This window comes from Eutrigla gurnardus (assembly GCF_963514095.1).
Source record: "Eutrigla gurnardus genome assembly, chromosome: 16".
In the NCBI taxonomy this organism is placed as follows: Eukaryota; Metazoa; Chordata; class Actinopteri; order Perciformes; family Triglidae; genus Eutrigla; species Eutrigla gurnardus.
The window spans coordinates 1,573,740-1,597,453 of NC_139927.1; the positions used below are offsets into that span (position 1 = coordinate 1,573,740).

At 45.4% G+C, this 23,714-nt stretch overlaps 2 protein-coding genes across 4 annotated transcripts; one reads left to right on the forward strand and one right to left on the reverse strand.

Moving 5' to 3' along the window:
* Positions 1–2,854: 2,854 nt before the first annotated feature.
* Positions 2,855–8,201, forward strand: LOC311026751 (E3 ubiquitin-protein ligase TRIM50-like; the record flags this gene model as incomplete). Its single annotated transcript, XM_084030449.1, has 9 exons — positions 2,855–2,955; positions 3,128–3,254; positions 3,362–3,532; positions 4,667–4,762; positions 5,026–5,256; positions 7,085–7,107; positions 7,276–7,406; positions 7,486–7,667; positions 7,743–8,201. The coding sequence occupies 9 exons, from the start codon at positions 2,855–2,857 to the stop codon at positions 8,199–8,201; spliced, it is 1,521 nt and encodes a 506-aa protein (XP_083886575.1).
* Positions 8,202–12,782: 4,581 nt separating this feature from the next.
* On the reverse strand, positions 12,783–23,335 carry asb2a.1 (ankyrin repeat and SOCS box containing 2a, tandem duplicate 1). 3 transcript variants are annotated; one of them, XM_084031273.1, is made up of 10 exons: positions 23,245–23,335; positions 22,480–22,779; positions 22,022–22,132; positions 20,851–21,020; positions 18,118–18,273; positions 17,523–17,765; positions 15,851–16,022; positions 13,992–14,553; positions 13,638–13,791; positions 12,783–13,470 (listed from the first exon to the last, which is right to left on the reverse strand). In XM_084031273.1, the coding sequence occupies exons 2-10, from the start codon at positions 22,770–22,772 to the stop codon at positions 13,331–13,333; spliced, it is 2,001 nt and encodes a 666-aa protein (XP_083887399.1). In that variant the 5' UTR covers positions 22,773–22,779; positions 23,245–23,335; the 3' UTR covers positions 12,783–13,330. The 3 variants fall into 3 exon arrangements, with proteins under 3 accessions (XP_083887399.1, XP_083887400.1, XP_083887401.1); XM_084031274.1 differs by having other exon boundaries at positions 13,634–13,791; XM_084031275.1 differs by lacking the exon at positions 22,022–22,132.
* Between the last annotated feature and the right edge of the window lie 379 nt (positions 23,336–23,714).

The window sequence follows — 23,714 nt, forward strand, 5'->3', positions numbered from 1 at the left end:
GATGGTTAGGTCCATGAGGACTTGCTCGCGGACTGTTCACGCCCCCTTTCTGCAAGCATCGATGCCGACTTCCACAGTTCAAAGCGTTGCGATGTGAAACACGGAAACCAGGGGAAATGATAAAAAACGTAAATAAAGAAGACGGCGCATGTGTGGAATATTACATGTACACAGTAATCATTAACCATCCATCCATCCATCCTCTACCTCTTATCCTGTGTTTAGGGTTGCAGGGGGGGGGTCTATCGCAGGGCCAACATGTAGAGACAGACAACCATTCTATCACAGGGCCAGACAACCATTCTATCACAGGGCCAGACAACCATTCACACTCACATTCACATCTAAGGGCCATTTAGAGTCATCAATGAACCTATCCCCATCCTGCATGTTTTTGGACTGTGGGAGGAAGCTGGAGAAATATGCCGCTCTGCTGCCGTAGACTGATCCATGTTTGTGATTGGTCAAATGCTGCAAACCCTTCCTCTTTCATGTGCACGCGCTCACAGCTGGAAAGGGAAACCCTGGTTGACTTACCGAGTTGTTAACCAGCATTGTGTGACCTCTGACCTCTGAATGCCTTTGTTAGGGTTACTGAAGCTGGAGAACAGGAAGATACCTGGTATGTTAAACTCACTGAGTAGTACAGGCCCCTGGTGTTGACAAGAGCTGGACCTACGATGCAGACAACAGGACCCAAGAAATAGTTGCAAAAACAAAGTCTAGAGTCAAAGTCGAGCTGGAGTGGGACAGAGGTGGTTGTTTGGGGGGGGCTGCAGGCAAAGGCAGGAACTGAAAACCGAGAACGCAGTCAGGATTAGCAGGGAGCAATGCGTAGCAGTCAAAGCTACAAAGTCAGTGTACATCACACTACCACAGAGGTTGCTGACAATCTGGCTATGAGTGGTGAACAGAACCAGGCTTCTATCCAGGGGAGAGTGGAAGTGGCTGATTGTTGGCAGGTAAGTGGTTAACTCCAACTCTGCCTAGCTCCAGACAAACACACACACACAAGACAGGGAAAATCAGGAAAACACTAGGATCCTGACATCAGGGTCTAAGGCTTTAGGGGGGGCGCTCAGACTGGGCCCTGCATTTCAAAAACCGTGTCCACTTGTTCCCATGTTGTTGGTTCTGTGAACAGAATGTATGGTAGTCAACAGAGAGAGACAAATAATGTTGTCATCCTGTTTGAATTGTACCATGAATATCACGTTTGTCAAGTTTAAAGAGAATTTCACACGTCGGTCTCATTTTGTGGTCGAACTGTTTAAGTATAAGACTGATGAAGATGACACATCCAGAAGTGTGGAAGTGACATCTTTCTCTGTTGTTTGTGGGCAGGTGCCACAAATGTCCACTATCATAATAACCCTCATGCCCTGTTAAAAAAAAGTTACGTTGGTATTGTTAACTACAAGATTTGTATTTTGAACTTGCAATACAATTCAAGATCAATCACTTTCCAAAATAAATGTCATTGTTGTTAATGACTGGGTTCTTGTTTCATTTATATCATGATTTAATTAATCACAATTAAAAATGAACCCGTTTGATGCCAGTTTTGGCATCATATACCACTAACCTAAATACCACTAAAATTCCTATTTTTTTCTGGTTTGTGTCAGGCATGAGGCATGTTTGTACCAGTGGAAAACAATATGAAATGCAAATCAATCAAAAATGTGAGGCCTTTCCTTCAAAATGAATGCAAAACATGATGAAAATCCAGATGTTATCCTACCATGACCAAGGAATAAAACATACCAGTTTTATGGCTTTCTGTGAGTTTATTAAATAGCATTTTTTTACATAAGGATTTCAGTTTCTGTGGTTTACACACAGACACACTCCTGGAAAATATTGTTTCACTTCAACCATTCTGACTAAAAGAGGTCATCACTAACTACACATCAAAAACATTTTAGTTGAAATGTTTAATTTTTTTTACTGGTTTGAAGCCATGAATTATACAACAATGCCAATTTGTAGTAGAGGTTCACCATAGAGACCCATGGGGGAGGGGCTAAAATGGGGAAATTATCTGCAGATAAATGAGAAATAAAAATAAAAATCATTTTTCACTTTAATGGAATGGAATGGGGGTCAAAAACGTGGTTATAATGAAAGTCTATGATACAAATCCTGTAGTTAACAGTACCAGTGTAACAAAAACATCAACAACAACAACACACTTTTTGTCAACTATAATAACAATAATCATAACAATATAGTCAACATGCTAGCAAGTAGCATTAGCAAATTGAAAGGGAGTTAAAAACAGTATAATCTGGCTACGTCTTAAAATAACCTCCATCAAAGTTGCTATATGATTTCCTACCTTATCCAACCTTAGCCTGGATACTTCTGTGACCATGGCGATGTGTTGAAGGTGCCTTTCAGGTGTCAGCCTATCAGATGAAAGGCGATTATCAGAAATATTCAGCAACACAAACACTGCTGTTCAAACCGTCAACATCAATTACTACCATTAAAAAAATACAAATGGATGTATTAATATAATAATAACAGCTGCTGGCTCCGCCCACTATCTCTGTTCATCCAATAACATCAAAGATAAACAGTCTCGGCCTATAAATACAGTCCGACTGCTGCACAAACACAAACTAACACTGTTATTTCACTGCTGCTCTCCGCAAATGTCCCTATCTTGCAGGGGGTTGTGGTCCTGGTGTTGCTGGTCCTGGTCTTGCTAGGCATTCTGATCCTGGTGTCTCTGGTCCTGGTGATCTTGGTGGATCTGGACCTGGTGTTTCTGGTTCCTATCTTGCAGGGGGTTGTGGTCCTGGTGTTGCTGGTCCTGGTAGGTCTAAACCTGGGGATCAGTGAGAACATGGAGCGTCGTCAGAGTCTGGAGGATCAGCTCAGGTGCCCCATCTGTCTTGACGTCTTCACAGAACCACTAATGTTACAGTGTGGACACTCCTACTGCAGGTCTGTTGGATGAATGGAACACACTTGTCAAGTCCCCACCTGTCCTGTCTCCACATGTCCTGTCTTGACCTGTCCTGTCCTGACTTCACCTGTCCTGTCCTGTCTTGAACTCACCTGTCCTGTCCTGTCCTGTCCTGGCTTGAACTCACCTGTCCTGTCCCCACCCATCCAGGTGTTGTGTCACCTCCATGACGATGGACCTGCTTGGTCAGCTGCAGTGTCCTGTGTGTCGCTGTGCTGTAGACGGAGACAGTCCTCCTCCCAATGTCAGTTTGGCTCGAATCATTGAGGCTCTGCAGGTAAGAACACCTGTGAAACCAGTCAAGAAGGTTTTGAATAATTAAAAAAGGTTTTATCTGGTGGAACATCTGACACAGTATTTGAAAAGTTTCCTTCCTCCTGACAGGAAGTAAGTATTTCAGGCAGTGCTCAGCCAGAATCGTGTCCTCAGCATCACAACCCGCTGAGCCTTTACTGCGAGGATGAGCAGACGGTGATCTGTGGTCTCTGTGGAAGCATCGGAGCTCACCGGGGACACAAAGTCACACCTGTGCACTCCGTCTACAGCCGCATGAAGGTACGACTATCACCAAGGTCACAGCGGTTCGCTTAAAGTCACGCTTGTTAGCTTAAAGTCACATGTGTTCACACCTGTGAGCACAAATCACATGTTAGTATTAAGTCACATGTATTAGCCATCAGTCATACGTGTCATCATGAGTTCTATACATTTATAAGAAGACAATCATGCTGGCTATTCACAAAGTGTCTCTAAATAAACCATCTGTTGGTATTCTGTTCTCTAAGGTACAAACCTTGTTTCACCTTGGGTTTATGTGTCATGTTGTTGGGTTGATCTGATTGCCTGGCAGTTAAAAGCAGTTTGGTGATGTTGACTGAGTGTAGATAAACAACCATTAACTCCCATCATATCGTCAAACAGTGAGATTACGTTGAGTGTTCCACACAAAGCAGATATCAGCTTGGTGTTTTCACTTGAACAACAATAGGGTCACATGTTCATGAACGTGACAATAACCCTGGTGACCTTCACCAGGGTTACTGGTGATCTTCACCAGTGCCAGCCTCTGGTTTATAGTGTTTACTTGCTGTTTGGATTCGGTTGGTCACCAGTTATTTACAACCAGTGCGCTGTTTGTTCAGATGTCACAGCTCAGTGACATCACCAGTTATCTCAGTCCTGCAGGTCCTCTGCTGGTCCAAGTCTGAGTCTTGATTCCTTCAGGTTGGAGTGAGTTGCTGCCCTGAGCGAAGGAGTGCAAGAACGCAGAATCAAATCGACAATTAGATGGATGTGGTGTCAGCAGTAAGGAGTGTATGAGACTATGGTCGTTCAGAGAGCCCTGATCCTGAGGGTATGGCTCCATCAGTCAATCTCAGTCCTCAGCTGTGGTCCTGGTCTCTATAGTTTATCTGCTGAGTATTAGACAAGGAGAGGAGCTCAGACCTTGAGATGGTTCAACATCTGATCAGGACCCCCTTGGATCTGCCTAGCATCGGGGAGATCCCGTGGTTGACCGAGAACCAGAGGGATCGTGTATCTCACCTGGCCTGGGAACGCCTCAAAAGAGGACCCTCAAAGAGGACCTGGAGGATGCTGCTGGACTACCCTGTTGAAGTGTAAAGATGATCTGGTTTTAATTGTGATATTTAATAGTTGTATAATTATTTTTACATGTCTGTCTCCCAGGAGGATATTTCCTGTCTGATGACGGAGTTCCAGCATCAGAAACGTAAACTGGAGGATCAGATCTGTAAAATGGCATACAACAAATCCAGGATCACTGTGAGTGATGTCATAGTTAATGAATCCTCATCATAAATCTGTTTTATCACCCTCTGTCATGCAAAGACCTGAAGACTCACTACTTCCTAGTACCATTACCAAGGCCCCGACTACTGCCAGGGAGGGTCTAATTTAGGAGCTGACCTGACCTGATCTTATTATTTCTTGACGTGTTAGCAGTTGTATTTGTTGTTTTGTCTTGTAGCTTTATGTTAATAAAGCACAATGAATTGAATCGTGCCTGCTGCTCTCTGTCCCATCAGAATGAGTCTGACGTGCTGAAGTGGGTGGTGAGGAAAGAGTTTGGTGAACTGCGGCGCTGCCTGGAGGTGGAGGAGGCAGGGTTCATGCAGCAGGTGGAGACGTCCACTGCCGTCCTCATCTCGTCCCTCCAGAACCAGACAGACCAGTTAAACCTGAACCTCAACTGGCTGCAGGAAGCCCAGAACACGCTGCAGGACATGAGCAATGAGGGACACCTGGACTTCATCATGGTACTGTCGGTCTGTAAGGGACTGTACGTTATTTATTTTAACATCCACCGGAGGGCTTTTCAGACCTCTGATCACTTAATCACACAATAATCCCCCCGGCGATATCATTTTGACATGACGCTGCAATCGACATGGCAGAATTAATATGACCCCCGGACATTTATCAACTCAATAGAGTGGCGAAGTCCTGCCTTTCTATTTTGAAAATTTGAAAATATTTTCTGGTCCCGTTTGAATTGTGCCATGAATTTCACATACCGGTATGTTGTTTGTGGTTTTTAAAGATAATTATTCATGCAAAAAAAAAGTTTTATGGCGAAGCAGTTTGATAGTAGGGGAATTGGACTTGATGCAGCCGCCTGCAGTGCGCTACCTAACGTGATGGATTGTGGGTTGAAAGCGATGCATGATGGCTAGAATCGTGTCCGACTTAGCAGCCGACTGCAAAGACGTCACAGGGTCGCGACCATATCACGTGACCCAAAACATCGCGGGAACAAGTTTTTAAGAGGCGCTTCTTGCGGCGCTTGGCAGCGCGGTCCACGGTGGCTGCAACTGGCTTGTCCACACCTCCGCTACAGCGGAATGGTTCTCATTGGTTAAAAGTTCAATGACGTGTGTTCAGGTCCGCACTCGGCGGCCACCTTGTGGTGAAATGATTTGCCTTGTTACTTTGGTCGCTTTGATCTCATGGCTTGATCTAAAGTTCCGTGCATTGTGTTGTGAGTCGGCCTATTATATGTGAGGTCTGGTTAATACAAACATAGAATGATAATACAAATATACTGAAAAAAAGAATGCCTTCCACATGTTGCCTTGCATGTGTGTGTATATATATATATATATATATATATATATATATATATATATATATATATATATATATATATAAACATATCCTCTTTGGTTTGCTGCTGTGTTCTATCGCTTGAGCACCATAGTCACGTTGACTTTGTTGTCCGACTTGACGGCGTTTGGCTACGGTCTCTTTTAAAGCCCGCCCCCTCAGACTCGTCGGCGTGGTAAGTCAAGTCAAGCCAAGACCATCCTGAACAACGGCTAATGGTAGGTTTTGTGTGAGGCCGCTTTGTGAACTACAGCTCTTTGCTGCTCTCGACGCGAATGATATCTGTCAGTTTGAGCCAGCGATTCCTCGTCTTCTCATCGGACGGGAACTGAAAGCATGAACAGCTGTACCTGCTGGAACATTCAGGAATAAAACACACCGGATCTTCGTTTGATCGGCACTGAAGCAATAGGCGCGTTTCCAATCATGCATGCGCATGCATTTGCCTCGCAAAACAAGGCATTCTGGGATAAAAACGTCAGAAAGGCTGGTGATAACTTCCCTTTGCGACATGTCACATGACTTTAAAAACTTGCGGTATCTCCAGGATACGTCCCTCTGCATGCTTTTCTGTGCAGTTGGTCTGAAATAAGTGCGGACATAAGACACTCCCCTCAACGTTGCCCTAGTTGGTTAGAATTACCACGTGGTATTTCCCACGTGAGAAAATGCCAGTATGTAGCGAGGCACATCTGGACTTGATCGTGGTTCCGTCGGTCTGTGATGAGTCCAGTACGTAATAAGGTAAGGTAGTGTCCCCTACTGTTGGTTTTTTAGACGAAGTCACTCCAGACAAAATCAATCAATGTTTGAATCCCCAATCGATATCATCGACATTGCTCATATCATGATGTGCAACATTAACATTGATTAAACCATTAAAACAAATATAAAATGATCAAGTATGTCTCTCTGTACAACAGTTATGAGAGATTATTGATCTGATCTGAAATTAGGTTTGTTCTCTGTTTCTTTATACAGAAGTACGGATTGATTGCTCCAAGGTAACAAACAAAAACCAAACATGTCATCATTTTACTTCTTTATTGATTAAACATACAGTGATGAGTATGAAAGTCTTCCTCCACCACCACCAACCCTCCACCTCCATCACCATCCCTCCTCCACCTCCTCCACCCCATGCTTCTCCTCCACAACCTTCTCTTCCTCAGGTTCAGACAGATTCAGGAGCTCCAACAGAAGGAGGAGAGAATCTTCAGCTCTCTTAACTTTAAAACTGGCTTCAACCACAATGACATTAAAGTGACTGTGTGGAAGAGACTGCAGAGAAAAGTCTTGCCAGGTACACCTGAACCTGTTTACCTGTCTGTCTGTTTCTACCTGGTGATAATATCATCATCTTCTCCTTCATCCTCTTCCAGCACCAGAGCTGTTGAGGCTGGATCCTCAGACTGCTCACCCCATGTTGGAGCTCCGTCATGGGGACACGGTGGTGGTCTGTGGGGCTCTGCTGCGGAGGCTTCCTGATAATCCAGAGAGGTTCAGTTATAGTTACTGTGTCCTGACCAACCGAGGCTTCTCCTCTGGGAAACACTACTGGGAGGTAAATATGTCAGAAGGGTCACATGACTAAGTCATACAGCTGTTTCGAAAATGTTCTGCTTCCTGTCACATCCAGGTGGAGGTCGCTAACAAACCTAAATGGCGTCTGGGTTTGATCAAAGGAACGGCCAATCGTAAGGCCAAGCTGGGGAAGGATCCAGAGAGTGGAGTGTGGTTGATTGGACTGAAGGATGGGGTTTACGAAGCCTTCACTTCTCCCAGGTTGATCTTGCCGGTGTTGTCTCCCCCACGCCGCTTGGGACTCTTCCTGGACTATGAGGGCAGAAGTCTGACCTTCTACAACAGTGACAGTCCTGATGAGCTCGGTTTCATCTTCAGCTTCAGACTGGAAGTCCAGGGGAAAGTCTACCCCCTGCTGGACGTCTGCTGGCATGACCGAGGCCACAACAAACAGCCCTTGGTCCTCCCCCAGCTGCCCAGGGAGCCCCTCCTCCCCCAGCCACCCAGGGAGCACCTTGCCCAGCCCCAGAACCAAAACGATAAGGGTAACAGCCCAGAAACACAACAGGTTTAAAGGCGTTAGAGTCTGATTCTGGTTTTGTGAGATCAGAAATCGTAAACTGCAGGAAATGTTTTTTTTCTTTTTTAAATTTAGACCTTTTTTTGTTTATGATCAATGTTTGTTAACTGATACTGTTTAATTCCCAAACTGGTGAAACAATCTATTCTAAAAGTTTATGCTGAAATAAGACTGTAAATATAAAAAATAAAACAAACAAAATAAGATCAAATAGCTTTTTCAGTTACAGTTACAACACATGGCCACACATTCATTTAGTTAGTTTCAGGCTTCTGTTGTAAAGTCATGTTGTCTCAATAAATATTACGCTGCCCTGTCAGAAGCTGTTCCATCACTTCTTCCTTTGCTGCTGCTCTGTAGCAGCTCTGTGAGCATCACTGGCCGGCTGGTGAGCCAATTACACCTGTAGGTGACTGTGGAGCTTTTCAGCTCCTTAAAGCAAGATCATCGCTTCACATTCATTTTAGAAAGTTAGAATCTGTGTTGTCACATTTTAAAAGTAAAACAGGAAATAAAAGCCTGTTGTGTGCAAGACCAGTCTCTTACAGTTTTTTACGATTGCTATGACAATTTTTTCAATAATTTTAACTCTTAATTTTTAAGTTTCCTAAACTCATTGCAACTGCAACATCCGTCTGTGTAAGCTATACCATTTACACATTTCTGCTTTGACACAAAATTCATACAGTTAACACAAATTTCAAATGCTTGAACTTCTTTTACACACAAGCTCAAGGACAGGGACAAGGAAGAGGAAGACAAGTACCCGGACAAGGAAGAGGAAGACGAGTACCAGGACAAGGAAGAGGAAGACGAGTACCAGGGAGAGGAAGACGAGTACCAGGACAAGGGAGAGGAAGAAGAGTACCAGGAGAAGGGAGAGGAAAACAAGTACCAGGAGAAAAGAGAGGAAGACGAGTACCAGGACAAGGGAGAGGAAGACGAGTACCAGGAGAAGCAAGAGGAAAACAAGTACCAGGAGAAGGAAGAGGAAAACAAGTACCAGGAGAAAAGAGAGGAAGACGAGTACCAGGACAAGGGAGAGGAAGATGAGTACCAGGAGAAGGAAGAGGAAAACAAGTACCAGGAGAAGGGAGAGGAAGACGAGGACCAGGATAAGGGAGAGGAAAACAAGTACCAGGACAAGGGAGAGGAAGACGAGTACCAGGAGAAGCAAGAGGAAAACAAGTACCAGGAGAAGGAAGAGGAAAACAAGTACCAGGAGAAAAGAGAGGAAGACGAGTACCAGGACAAGGGAGAGGAAGATGAGTACCAGGAGAAGGAAGAGGAAAACAAGTACCAGGAGAAGGGAGAGGAAGACGAGGACCAGGATAAGGGAGAGGAAAACAAGTACATTTACATTTACATTTAGGTCATTTAGCTTTTATCCAAAGCGACTTACAATAAGTACATTTGTCAAAAGAAGGAAACAAAGAAACCACAACGTATCATTGCCGATAAAGTAAGAGCTAAAAATAGAACAAGTGTTAGATCCTCATCTGATTAACGTAGTACCTTAAGAGCAACAGTGCTATGATCAGAGTGCTATAGGTAAGGGTTTTTCTGTTTTTTTGGGGGGGGGGGGGTGTTAGTGGGTCATGCTATGTAGAGTCGAGGTGAAGTCTGAACAGGTGAGTCTTGAGCCTTTTTCGGAAGATGGCAGTGACTCTGCTGTCCTGACATTGGTCGGGAGTTCATTCCACCACTGAGGACCAGAACAGAGAAGAGTCTGGACTTTGCTGAGCGACATTTGTTTGATTTCAGCGATGGTGGTACCAGCTGGCCAGCTGAAGTAGAGGAGCGAAGTGCTCGCTTCGGGGCATGAGGTTTGACCAGTGTTTGAAGGTAGATGGGTGCCGTTCCATTGATGGCCCTGAAGGCCCAATTCATCGTCTTGAATTGGATGCGTGCTGCAACAGGGAGCCAGTGGAGGTCACGGAGGAGGGGGGTCACATGGGAGAATTTGGGTAGATTGAAGATAAGGCGTGCTGCAGCGTTCTGGATACGCTGCAATGGTTTAATCGCAGAGGCCGGGAGTCCGGCCAGGAGAGAGTTGCAGTAGTCAAGGCGGGAGATGACCAGTGCTTGGACCAAGAGTTGCGTTGCATCCTTTGTGAGGAAGGTCCGAATCCTGCGGATATTGTAGAGGGCAAATCTGCAGGATCGGGCCACAGCAGTGATGTTGGGGGTGCAGGATAGTTGGTCATCGAGGATTACACCCAGGTTCCTCGCAGTTGAGGAAGGAAATACTGTGATGCCCTCAACAGTGACCGACAGGTCCATGCAAGAGCAGTCTTTCCCTGGGATGAAGAGGAGTTCGGTTTTGTGAGTGTCAGAGGTCGGGGGAAAAGAGAGGAACAGCTGGGTGTCATCTGCGTAACAATGGTAGGAGAATCCATGCGATGTGATAACAGAACCTAGTGATCTTGTGTATAGTGAGAACAGAAGCGGTCCTAATACTGAGCCTTGAGGGACACCCGTGTCCAGAGAACAGGGTTTGGACATAGAGCCATTCCATGTGACCTGAAAGGTGCGATTTGTCAGGTATGATGTAAACCAGGTGAGAGCAGAGTCGGTTATGCCAAGTTCAGCCAGAGTGGAGAGGAGGATTTGGTGGTTGACTGTGTCGAATGCAGCAGATAGGTCGAGGAGAATGAGAACGGAGGAGTGGGATGAGGCTCTGGCGTCTCGCAGGGACTCGGTCACTGTGAGGAGGGCCGTCTCAGTGGAGTGAGCAGTCCTGAATCCTGATTGATTAGGGTCTAGGAGGTTGATCTGTGAGAGATAGGATGACAGTTGGTTGTAGGCGGCACGTTCCAAGGTTTTAGAGAGGAATGAAAGAAGAGATACAGGTCTGTAGCTTTGGATGTCAGTAGCGTCTAGGGTGGGTTTTTTAAGAAGGGGCTTCACGGTAGCTGTCTTAAAATCCACTGGAATGACACCTGAGGTGAGGGAGGAGTTGATCAGGGTGGTGAGGAATGGCAAGATGTCGTGTGAGATGTCCTGGAGAAGAGAGGAGGGGATCGGGTCGAGGGAGCAGGTGGTGGCACGGTTAGATGTAACAAGTGCGTGAACGTCTTCAGAGGTGAGGGGGCTAAAGCTGGTAAGACCATCCGAGTTGAGAGTTGGGGGAGATGTCTTCTGGGAGGGAATAGGCGTGAATGAGGAGCTGATGTCATTTACTTTCTTGGTAAAGTAAGTTGCAAAGTCATCGGCAGTAAGGGAGGAAGGGGGGGAGGGGTAGGAGGGGTGAGGAGAACATGGAGAAGAGTTTCCTGGGGTTGGAGGCAGAAGAGTTGATCTTTGCCAGGTAGAAGGCAGATTTAGCTGCCGAAACAGTTGAGGTGAAGTCAGAGAGGAGGTGGTGGTAGTGAGCAAGGTCCTCGTGCTGGCCTGATTTCTTCCATTTTCTCTCTGACGCTCGCAACAATGATCTGTTGGTTCGCAGAGGTTCAGACAGCCAGGGAGGAGAGGGAGATGATCGCGCAGGTCGTGAGATTGGGGGACAGAGAGTGTCCAAAGAAGAGGAGAGTGAGGACATCAGGATGGAGGAGGCTTCCTCAGTAGGCATTAAGGAGAACTGTTCTGAGGATGGTAGCGAGGAGATAACAGTTGAGGAGAGAGCAGAGGGAGTGAGGGATTTCAGGTTGCGGCGGCTGGTGACCATTCGAGGCGTAGAGGGGAGGGATGTGGTGGGCTTCATGGGGAGGGAGAAAGTCACAAAGTGGTGGTCGGACATGGTGAGCGGGGTAACAGAGAGTGCCGAGATGCCACAGGATCTTGTGAAGACAAGGTCAAGTTGGTTCCCGGCCCGGTGAGTTGGTGGAGAGGGGGAGAGCGTAAGGTCAAATGAGGAAAAGAAGTCAATGAATTCAGATGAATGCAGCTTTCCCGGATGGATGTTGAAGTCACCGAGGACGACGAGTGGTGTGCCATCATCAGGGGAGCAGCTCAGGAGGGCATCCATCTCATCCAAAAAGTCACAGAGAGGACCGGGTGGGCGATAGATCACTATGATGTTGAGTTTGAAAGGAAGGGTGACAGAGACGGCGTGGAATTCAAGTGTAGATCGGGGTAGGTGGTCCAGAGGAAGGACCTGGTAGGACCATCGGGGTGAGATGAGGAGACCAGTTCCTCCTCCTCGCCCTGTTCGTCTTGGGGAGTGTGAAAACGAGTAGGCAGTTGAAAGGGCAGCTGGAGTGGCAGTGTTTTCTGGGGTGATCCAGGTCTCCGTGAGGGCCAGGAAGTGGGGAGTCTGCAGGGAGGCATACGCTGAGATGGTGTCCGCCTTCTTGACTGCAGACTGGCAGTTCCACAGCCCCCCCTAGTACTTTAAGTACCAGGAGAAGGGAGAGGAAAACAAGTACCAGGAGAAGGGAGAGGAAGACGATTACCAGGAGAAGGGAGAGGAAGACGAGTACCAGGAGAAGGAAGAGGAAAACGAGTACCAGGAGAAGGGAGAGGAAAACAAGATATCTTTTGAGATATTTCAGTTTGAGGGCGTTTAATAATATTCGGTGGACTGGAGTATTAACAGCATGAAGTCATTAGTACCTCATCGGAATAGATTATAGATTAATGATCAATAAGAGGAAGCAGTGTGTCAGCAGCTGAAAGTAAAACTGTCAGACATGAAATCATAAAAACTCTTGCATCACTGTGTGAATATTGATCCAACTGATCATTAAAATGCAACCCTAGGACAATATGAATTATGTTAAAATAAAACATCAGCTTAGCAGATATTAATTAATTAATTGATTAAATGTATAAATCCACCTCAGTGGATAAACTATTAACCAACAAGTTTCTACTTTTAGCAAAGTATAACCTCATTTTATAGCTTTATCAAATTCTCACACTGGTGAAGTGAAAAGGGGACCTGGAAAGACCTGGAAACATCTGGGAACATCTGGGAACATCTGGGAACACCCAAAACATGTTGGAAAAATTCTGGATTTACATGACAAGAAAAACAATTTACTGAAAGATGAAAGAAGAAACAATGAAAGGATTCATCAGCCTGTTCTCAAAATACATTAAATGTCTAATACTAATTAATTATAATCAATACTGAGCAATACCCTCCCTTCTGTAAACCAGATGAATCATCAAGTTTTCTTTCAGAATTCACCCACAGATCCTTCCCGGTGCTGCAAGTAGCGGATCAGACTTCCAGGCAGAGGCAACTTCTTCAGACGGCGACATCCAACCAGCTGCAGAACCTGAAGCCTGCAGAGCTGCAGCAGTGGCCGTGGAGGCGCTGAAAGACCACAAGACACACATCACTGGAATCTACAAAACAAACGGCACTGGAAAACTACACAAAAATGGTGCCAAGTTAGCTATGATGGTATGAGACAAACCACTAACATCACTGGAAACTATGAGAAGAACTGATAACATCATCTTCATCAGTTACTGACCTACCTGCTTTGTCCTTGATGACGCTCCAGTCAGGGTAACTGTCCAGGTGTTCCATAAGTCTGGAGCAGAGAGTCACATGACCAACGTAGTCCAACAGGACATCAATAATCGGCCCCGCCCATCGACAGATACTCGGGGCCGAGATCATCTCACAGAACTGTCAATCACAGAAATGCCAATCAATCAATCAATCAATCAATCAATCAATCACAGAAATCCCATGTCTTTTCACATTGATACATTTGGTAACTCTCTAGTAAAATAAAGTTGAGTTAAATTTAAACTGTTTAGACGTTTTCGACCTCAACTTTTTCTTCACTTTGTTGAGTTCTTAAACCTTTTAAACAGACTGGTCACCTGAATGCCTCCCATTTGCTGGGGGACTCTGTCAGTGTCCCGCTCTGATCGCGTGGTTTTCATTGATGGATGTGGTCTATTACCGTAGACACAGTTGAAGCAGGACAGGGCGGCGCCTCCGTGGTCCAACAGGTACTTAAATATAGGCAGGTACTTCATGGAGAACATGTAGACGGCGGGGAAAGTGGTGGGGTGTGTGGGGATGGAGGCGTTGATGTCAGCGCCGTGCTCCACCAGCAGGGTGATGGTCTGGATGCAGCCGTGCCTCGCCGCCACCATCAGAGGCCTGAACACATCCAGGTTTGGGTCGGCACCGGCTGCCAGCAGCATTCGTACTGCATCGATGTTGTTATTGATGACGGAGAAATAGAGTGCCGTGGTGCGGCGATCCTGGTACAGCCTGGATCTTTCTTCAGACAACTGAGTGTTAACGTCAAAGCCTGCATTGATCAGAACCTCCAGGACATCATCACGGTTACGGTCCGCTGCCAGGTGGAGCGGGCTGATGCCGGTCCGCCGGACTCTGGTCTTACTGGTGACCGGGATCAACATGGATACGATGCTGGAGACAGGAACGAACACAGGAATTAACCTAGCCCAACTCCCAACTCTGAGCTATCAATAACACGAATAAACGCTTGGTTGACATGTATAGTATTCTGATATTAACACGAGAGACTAATCAACCAATCAGGTTGTTTATCTTATATAACAACCGCCCATGGCTGAGCACCACCGATCCAGCTATTCCGAACTAACAGGGAAGACTGAAGCATCACTTAAGAATCATATGCAGATTTTGCTCTATTGTCCAGGACGAAAACGCTAAACACAACAGTATATGAATCTAATGTCAGCCATGTCATGCAGTGTGCACTGAAATCGGGGACTTGGCTTGGAAGCCGGAGGGTTGCTGGTTCAAATCTACACGTACCCAGTATAGAGTGTGGACTGGTATTTTATTTGGTAACTAGTGTCAGATCCATTCTATTATGTTAGTGGTTCACATTTTTGTGATGTAATAAATTGTAGGCTATCCATTGTGTAAGGACAGTGGTGTCATATCCATCGTATTAGTAATGAGATCACTTTTGTGGTATGACACTATAAATACAATTTAATTGAATTCCAAGGTAACTGCTGACCTGCTTTTGGTCAAATCCATTCGTAGTGATGCAGTGGTTTGTCTTGTTTGATTTTGTCTCTGCGGCCCGGTGCCACATGGTCTGCAGACCCGGTACCGGGACCACTCTTCTAATCTATCAACCTCAAATTTCTGTCATGCTCATACTCCATCCATCCATCCATCCATCCATTCTCTACCACTTATCCTGTATTCAGGGTCGCTGGGTGAAGGCGGGGTACACCCTAGACAGGAAGCCAGTCTACCACAGGGCTGACATGTAGAGACAAACAACCATTCATGCTCACATTCACACCTACGGGCAATTTAGAGTCATCAATTAACCTATCCCCATCCTGCATGCCTTTGGACTGTGGGAGGAAGCCGGAGAACCCGGAGAGAACCTACACGGGGAGAACATGCAAACTCCACACAGAAGGAACCCGGGCCGACCCGGGAATCGAACCCGGGACCCTCTTGCTGTGAGGCGAGAGTGCTACCCACTACACCACCGTGCAGCCCATGCTCATACTCGATTTGCAATTTTCTACTTTTCAACTGATATTTTTAAATGATCAAACATTACACATGACATCCTGCTCTTTATAGCTGCTGGTTCTGATGACCCTCTTTGCTGGCTCTGGTCTGGGGAACTTTCCTCTTACCCCACAAAGACAGTCTTTAAGAATAGTTCTGTTGTTCCTAAAACAAAGGAGACAACAGTCAGCGTGCCTACATGTCACTTCCTCTCTGAGCTGCAATGTGAAGCGCCAATAACCCCGTCTTTCCAGGTTTGTTGGCATCAGCGTTCTCAGAAAGGAGGAGCTCCACAATGTCTTCATGTCCATTTTTAGCAGCTTCATACAGAGCGGTGGCTCCATCAGCAGCCTGACTATTAATGTTTGCACCTGTAGAGAGACAGGGAAGGGTTCAGGGTTCAGGCTTCAGGGATCATGGTTCAGTGTTCAGAGTGGAGGTAAGTCTTCCTGAAGTGAACTCCAGGATTTGTCAAGATACAGTTGTCATTTACAGTTTTTCTCAATTGTTTACACACAAATACTGGTACTTGAGACACAATGACCACAACATGTAACTCATGCACCAACCCCCTGAACTAACTGCTAAACTGCAAGCACAATTCCTGCTTTACACTCAAATTGCAGTTCTAAAACACTACACACAATTCTCTGCATTTGGAGAAGAAAATCTCTTGTTTTCACAAGGAACACACTGCTATTCAAAATTCTAAAGTTAATTTCCCTACTATGCACACTGACTCATCACATGGGAAAACACCTGCAACACAGTTTTACAATTTGCAATCAGAGCATTAGCATAAAAGTGCAACAGGTGAGCTCTTCTGTTTTGGAGCAATGGATGCCAACATTGGCAACAGAGGCAGAGCCAGAGGAGTGAGAGTACGAGGAGGAGCCTAGCATGGATTTGCCATGCTAGGCTATATTTCCCCCGCTGCTTGGCCATTGCTTGCATTGCCTGTGATGTGGATGAGGTGCTGTGGCCGAAACAGAAGAGAGGATGCGGGATAGTTGTTGTTTTTTTGTTTTTTTTGTAAATGTTTACAGTAAATTCTTCTGGTTTTGTATGTAGACCACTGATTATGCAACTTTGTGTTGGTTGGGATGAAAACTGTGTACATTATAGTATTCTTGTGGGAAAAATAACATATATAAAAACAATATTCTAAAATATTTTACAACACATTTATGTATGTACTGTCTGTAGTGAGTGTAACACTGAACAAAAAAAGGCCTAAGTCATTATGGTAAATGGAGAAGAAGTGTTCATCGTGTTTTACATTGAGCACATCAGTGTTCAACTGGTTCTTATAAATGTCTATTCATATGATGGTTTGTGTGTGTCATTTGAAAACAAAATACCATTTTGAGAAGAAATAACATTGTTTTGAATGTAAAGTTTCATTTTGCAGGAGAATTGAGGGGTTTTGCCCATTGTGTGTGTGTTTTTTGATTTGTGTGTAGAGTTCTGAGAGTATGAGGCATGCGTTCACAAAATGTGTGCAAACAATCGAGGAAAACCGTAACAAAGCTTAACTTCGACCCAAAAGACCCACAAACCAGGTCCAGGAGGAAGTATATCTCTCTAATCTCTTATAGAACACCCTTGCGGTTGAGGTAGTCTGCAGTATCTACAAACTAATAATGATAATGATAATGATAATGATAATAATAATAATGATAATGATAATAATAATAATAATAATGATAATAATAATAATAAGAAGAAGAAGAAGAAGAAGAAGAAGACGAAGAAGAAGAAGAAGAAGAAGAAGAAGAAGAAGAAGAAGAAGAAGAAGAAGAAGAAGAAGAAGAAGAAGAAGAAGAAGAAGAAGAAGAAGAAGAGCAAGATGAAGCATCTCTTTGACGTACCATGTTTGAGGAGGAGGCGCAGGGTGGCGAGCTGCCCGCTCTGAGCCGCGTTGAACAGCGGTGAGATGCCGTGCATGTTGTGGATGTTGTGTTTGGCTCCGGCCTTCAGCAGCATCTCGCAGATCTCCACGTTCCGATATGCAGCTTCGTGCAGGGCGGTGCAGCCCCAAACACAGGCGGTGTCCACTGCCGTACCGTGGTTCAACAACACGGCCACCATGGCAGGACTGCTCCTCTCACATGCTGCAGGGGAAGATGGGAAATATCTTCACTACCTTACCCAGCTTCTGTCACACCAGCTGAATCCAGATAACAACTTCTTCTGGGGTTCATGTTCATGTACGTTTGAAGACATTTAAAGGTAAACCCAGAACATTAGCTGTCAGGTGCCTGTGAAATGAACACATGTGAACATGTGCTAATCAATAAATGAAAAGCAGAATCATAAACATGAAATAAACAACCATAATACCAAAACAACATGATTTATTGTTCTACGACCACCAGACAGCTGATTTATTATTTGGTAAAACCAGAAACTGAATCCTCACAAGACGCAGGTGAACTGTGATGTGTTCAGATATCCCTGACTTACCTTTGTAAAGAGGAGTTTCTTTGTCATAGTTCGGGATGTTGGGGTCGCCTCCGTTTTCCAGCAGTACCTGAACGCATCCCAGGTGGTCTTTGCTGACGGCCACCAGCAGCGCCGTCTCACCGCGGACGGTACGCTTGTTGATAATCGCTGGCTGAGCTGAAAAAAACCCACCGGAAACATCTTCTTTGGAGTCTGTGGTAGTGTGTGTGTTTGTGTGTGTGTGTGTGTTTGTGTGTACGTGTGTGTGTTTGTGTGTGTGTGTTTGTGTGTACGTGTGTGTGTGTTTGTACATGTGTGCGTGTGTGTGTGAGTGTGTGTGTGATAGTGTGTGTGTGCGTGTGTGTGTGTGAGTGTGTGTGTGCGTGTGTGAGTGTATGTGTGATAGTGTGTGTGTGTGTGCGTGTGTGTGTATGTGTGATAGTGTGTGAGTGTATGTGTGATAGTGTGTGTGTGTGTGTGTGCGTGTGTGTGTTTGTACATGTGTGCGTGTGTGCGTGTGTGTGTGTATGTGTGATAGTGTGTGTGTGCGTGTGTGTGTTTGTACATGTGTGCGTGTGTGCGTGTGTGTGTGTATGTGTGATAGTGTGTGTGTGTGTGTATGTGTGATGGTGTGTGCGTGTGTGTGTATGTGTGATAGTGTGTGTGAGTGTATGTGTGATAGTGTGTGTGTGTGTGTGTGTGTATGTGTGATAGTGTGTGAGTGTATGTGTGATAGTGTGTGTGTGTGTGTGTGTGCGTTTGTGTGTGAGTGAGTGAGTGTGTTTGTACATGTGTGCGTGTGTGAGTGTGTGTGTGTATGTGTGATAGTGTGTGTGTGCGTGTGTGTGTATGTGTGATAGTGTGTGTGTGCGTGTGTGTGTGTATGTGTGATAGTGTGTGTGTGCGTGTGTGTGTGTGTATGTGTGATAGTGTGTGTGTGTGTGCGTGTGTGTGTATGTGTGATAGTGTGTGAGTGTATGTGTGATAGTGTGTGTGTGTGTGCGTGTGTGTGTTTGTACATGTGTGCGTGTGTGCGTGTGTGTGTGTATGTGTGATAGTGTGTGTGTGCGTGTGTGTGTTTGTACATGTGTGCGTGTGTGCGTGTGTGTGTGTATGTGTGATAGTGTGTGTGTGTGTGTATGTGTGATGGTGTGTGTGTGCGTGTGTATGTGTGATAGTGTGTGTGAGTGTATGTGTGATAGTGTGTGTGTGCGTGTGTGTGTATGTGTGATAGTGTGTGTGAGTGTATGTGTGATAGTGTGTGTGTGTGTGTGTGTATGTGTGATGGTGTGTGTGTGCGTGTGTATGTGTGATAGTGTGTGTGAGTGTATGTGTGATAGTGTGTGTGTGCGTGTGTGTGTATGTGTGATAGTGTGTGTGAGTGTATGTGTGATAGTGTGTGTGTGTGTGTGTGTATGTGTGATAGTGTGTGAGTGTATGTGTGATAGTGTGTGTGTGTGTGTGCGTTTGTGTGTGAGTGAGTGAGTGTGTTTGTACATGTGTGCGTGTGTGAGTGTGTGTGTGTATGTGTGATAGTGTGTGTGTGCGTGTGTGTGTATGTGTGATAGTGTGTGTGTGCGTGTGTGTGTATGTGTGATAGTGTGTGTGTGTGCGTTTGTGTGTGAGTGTGTGTGTGTGTTTGTACATGTGTGCGTGTGTGAGTGTGTGTGTGTATGTGTGATAGTGTGTGTGTGCGTGTGTGTGTATGTGTGATAGTGTGTGAGTGTATGTGTGATAGTGTGTGTGTGTGTGTGTGTGCGTGTGTGTGTGTGTACATGTGTGCGTGTGTGAGTGTGTTTGTACATGTGTGCGTGTGTGAGTGTGTGTGTGTATGTGTGATAGTGTGTGTGTGCGTGTGTGTGTATGTGTGATAGTGTTCGTGGAACGAACTCCAGACTAATGTCAGGACAGCTGAGTCATTTGCCATTTTCCGAAAAAGGCTCAAGACTCACCTGTTCAGACTTCACCTCGACTAGCATGACCCACTAACACCCCCCCCCCCCCCCCCCCCCCAAAAAAAACTACTCAGATGAGGACCTAACACTTGTTCTACTTTTAGCTCTTACTTTATCGGCAATGATTCGTTGTGGTTTCTTTGTTTCCTTCTTTTGACAAATGTAGTTATTGTAAGTCGCTTTGGACAAAAGCGTCTGCTAAATGACCTAAATGTAAATGTAAATGTAGTGTGTGTGTGCGTGTGTGTGTATGTGTGATAGTGTGTGAGTGTATGTGTGATAGTGTGTGTGTGTGTGTGTGTGCGTGTGTGTGTGTGTACATGTGTGCGTGTGTGAGTGTGTGTGTGTATGTGTGATAGTGTGTGTGTGCGTGTGTGTATGTGTGATAGTGTGTGTGTGTGTATGTGTGATAGTGTGTGTGTGTGTGCGTGTGTGTGTATGTGTGATAGTGTGTGTGTGTGTATGTGTGATAGTGTGTGTGTGCGTGTGTGTGTATGTGTGATAGTGTGTGTGTGTGTATGTGTGATAGTGTGTGTGTGTGTGTATGTGTGATAGTGTGTGAGTGTATGTGTGATAGTGTGTGTGCGTGTGTGTGTATGTGTGATAGTGTGTGTGTGTGTATGTGTGATAGTGTGTGTGTGTGTGCGTGTGTGTGTATGTGTGATAGTGTGTGTGTGCGTGTGTGTGTGTGTGTTTGTACATGTGTGCGTGTGTGAGTGTGTGTGTATGTGTGATAGTGTGTGTGTGTGTGCGTGTGTGTGTATGTGTGATAGTGTGTGTGTGTATGTGTGCCATCTACCCGACAGCAGGACCCTCAGACAGGTATCCTGACCGAACCAGGCCGCCTGGTGGATCGGGAGCCAGTCTGGTTTCCGGGGCAACATCAGGTTTGTTTCCAGACTCCCCATCAACACTTTCACTCTGCTGACATCGCCAACACGCACAGCTTTGAACAGAGGCTCCTCCTCCCTGCAGGGTACATACTCATTAACCTCACGCTCTGACCTGACCTCTCCTGTCTCACCTGACCTCACCTGTCTCACCTGTCTCAACTGTCTCAACTGTCTCACCTGACCTCTCCTGTCTCACCTGACCTCACCTGTCTCACCTGGTCTCACCTGACTCACCTGTCTCACCTGTCTCACCTGACCTCACCTGTCTCACCTGTCTCACCTGACCTCACCTGTCTCACCTGTCTCACCTGACCTCACCTGTCTCACCTGACCTCACCTGTCTCACCTGACCTCACCTGTCTCTCCTGTCTCTCCTGTCTCACCTGACCTCACCTGTCTCACCTGACCTCTCCTTTCTCACCTGGTCTCACCTGACCTCACCTGTCTCACCTGACCTCACCTGTCTCACCTGGTCTCACCTGACTCACCTGTCTCACCTGTCTCACCTGACCTCTCCTGTCTGTGCTTAATATTTGAATATTTGGAGGACTTTTGGTTCTTAATGATCATTCAGTTCAATGTTCTCTGTTACGTGTGTCCATTCACACTTGCCTTGCACTAACCATCACCCCCCCCACCCTGTAACAGATCAGTACATATACTGAACCCAGTTAATGGATGTCACCGTTGTGAACCTATCCACGCCGTTTTGTCAACTTAACCTGAGTGAGATCTGACAACAACCAGAATCTATTTGCTCTGAACAACTATGGGAACACATGCAAGGAGTTTGACTGGTTAGGAGACAGGAGGATTCAGACCCTATGTGACATACTGGCTCATCTACACTCAAGACTGCATTAGCCCACCGTTTTCAGTCCTGACCCCTATCTGGATCAGCTGGACTGTGTTTTTGGTTGTGACCTGATTCTGACCTACATGTTGATTTCATCTGTCTCTGACGGTCTTTGTGTTTGAGGGCTGGTCAGATTCACCAATGGATCATGCAAAATGAATTATGATGCTTTCACTTGATGAAATATGATACAGCTGGTTCATGAACACATCACCACTCACTCTTCAGGTTCTGGAGCGATGTGGACCAGACTGCCGTCGGCCCTGCGATACGCCACCATGCGTTTCCCAGAACCTGTCATGAAGCAACTGACTGTTCCATCAAACGTCTTCCTGCCACAGCGATGCCAAGACAACAGCCAATCCGAGAACAGAGACACACCCACCACATTTTAATGACCTGTCTTACTGGATGTCCCGCCATCCTGTCAGACGCTTTTATTCTTATCTTATATACACATCTCAGTTCAACGGTTCTTCCTCTCATGTGACCTCCTTCCTCTCAAGGAGACTTGAAGCTTCATTCAGATGTAAATAAAACATCATACTAGTTTTGTTGAGACTTAATCTGCCTGTATAACGATCACCAAAAAAGAGTGTCAACTCACATCTGGATTCACATCTGGATTCAACTAGATAACAGATAAACAAAGGAACAGAAAACCGGTCAGGTTACATACGGATCAGGAGGCTCTTCACTCGGAGGGTTAGGGCAACTGTAATGTGCAGTCGTGTGGGCAGGAGGAGGATTGTGAGAGCTGTAGTTTGACGGTGGATTGTGGGACCTTATCCCGGGTTGGTCACTGTTTCTCCTGTCAGGTTGGAGAGAAGAGTTGGCGGCAGCGTTTGCCGCGTTGCCGAGGGTTTCAGTCAGACTACGCTCGATGGCGATCTGAAGCAACTCATCATCATTGAGCTCACTGTAGAGAGAATAATCGTCCAACGCTTCAGAGGGAGAAACGCTGGAGGCCATGATGGAGCTGTGAGGTCAGAGGTCAGAGGTCAACAGACAAGTGTTATAACATTTAACAGACAGTAGTACTTAATACCAGTCTGTAGATATAAACATTAAACAGACAGTAGTACTTAATACCAGTCTGTAGATAGAAAACATTAAACAGACAGTAGTACTTAATACCAGTCTGTAGATAGAAAACATTAAACAGACAGTAGTACTTAATACCAGTCTGTAGATAGAAAACATTAAACAGACAGTAGTACTTAATACCAGTCTGTAGATAGAAAACATTAAACAGACAGTAGTACTTAATACCAGTCTGTAGATAGAAAACATTAAACAGACAGTAGTACTTAATACCAGTCTGTAGATAGAAAACATTAAACAGACAGTAGTACTTAATACCAGTCTGTAGATAGAAAACATTAAACAGACAGTAGTACTGCAGAATAAAGCCAGAATGTGAGTGAAATTTAAAAATACTTACATGTTTTTAAAAGTGATGTTTTATTAAATCCAACGATTAACACAAGTCCACGTGTTTTATACATCAGTCTGTTCGTCTGTGTCTCTGTAATGGACAATCTGTGTGTGTGAGTGTGTGTGTGTGTGTGGGGGGGGGGGGGGGGTATTTTTAGGACCTGAGCTCTGAGCGTTTTGATCAGCTGACTTCTCATGTTACAGACCTTCCTGAATCTACAGCAGCATCACATTAACTGAACAAACAGGATTAACACCAGATATCCAGGTTTGGTCTGTCCCAGATCTATCTTGGATTAGTAATAGGTGTGTCTCCAATAATCCATGAACTATCATGGATTAGTACCAGGTCTGTCCCAGTTTAATCCCAGAACTATTTTTGATTAGTAAGAGGCATGTCTCAAAATAATCCCTGAACTATCCTGGATTAGTACCAGGTCTGTTCCAGTTTAATCCCACATATATCTGGAATTAAAC

Coding starts and splice junctions, on each gene's coding strand:
- asb2a.1 (XM_084031273.1), bottom strand. CDS start 22,772: ATGGCCTCCAGCGTTTCTCCCTCTGAAGCGTTGGACGATTATTCTCTC. Junction 16,023..17,522: donor GCGCCTCCTCCTCAAACATG/GTACGTCAAAGA, acceptor GTCTCTCTACAG/GTGCAAACATTAATAGTCAG. Junction 14,554..15,850: donor GCTCAGAGAGGAAGTGACAT/GTAGGCACGCTG, acceptor TCCTGTCTCCAG/CATCGTATCCATGTTGATCC.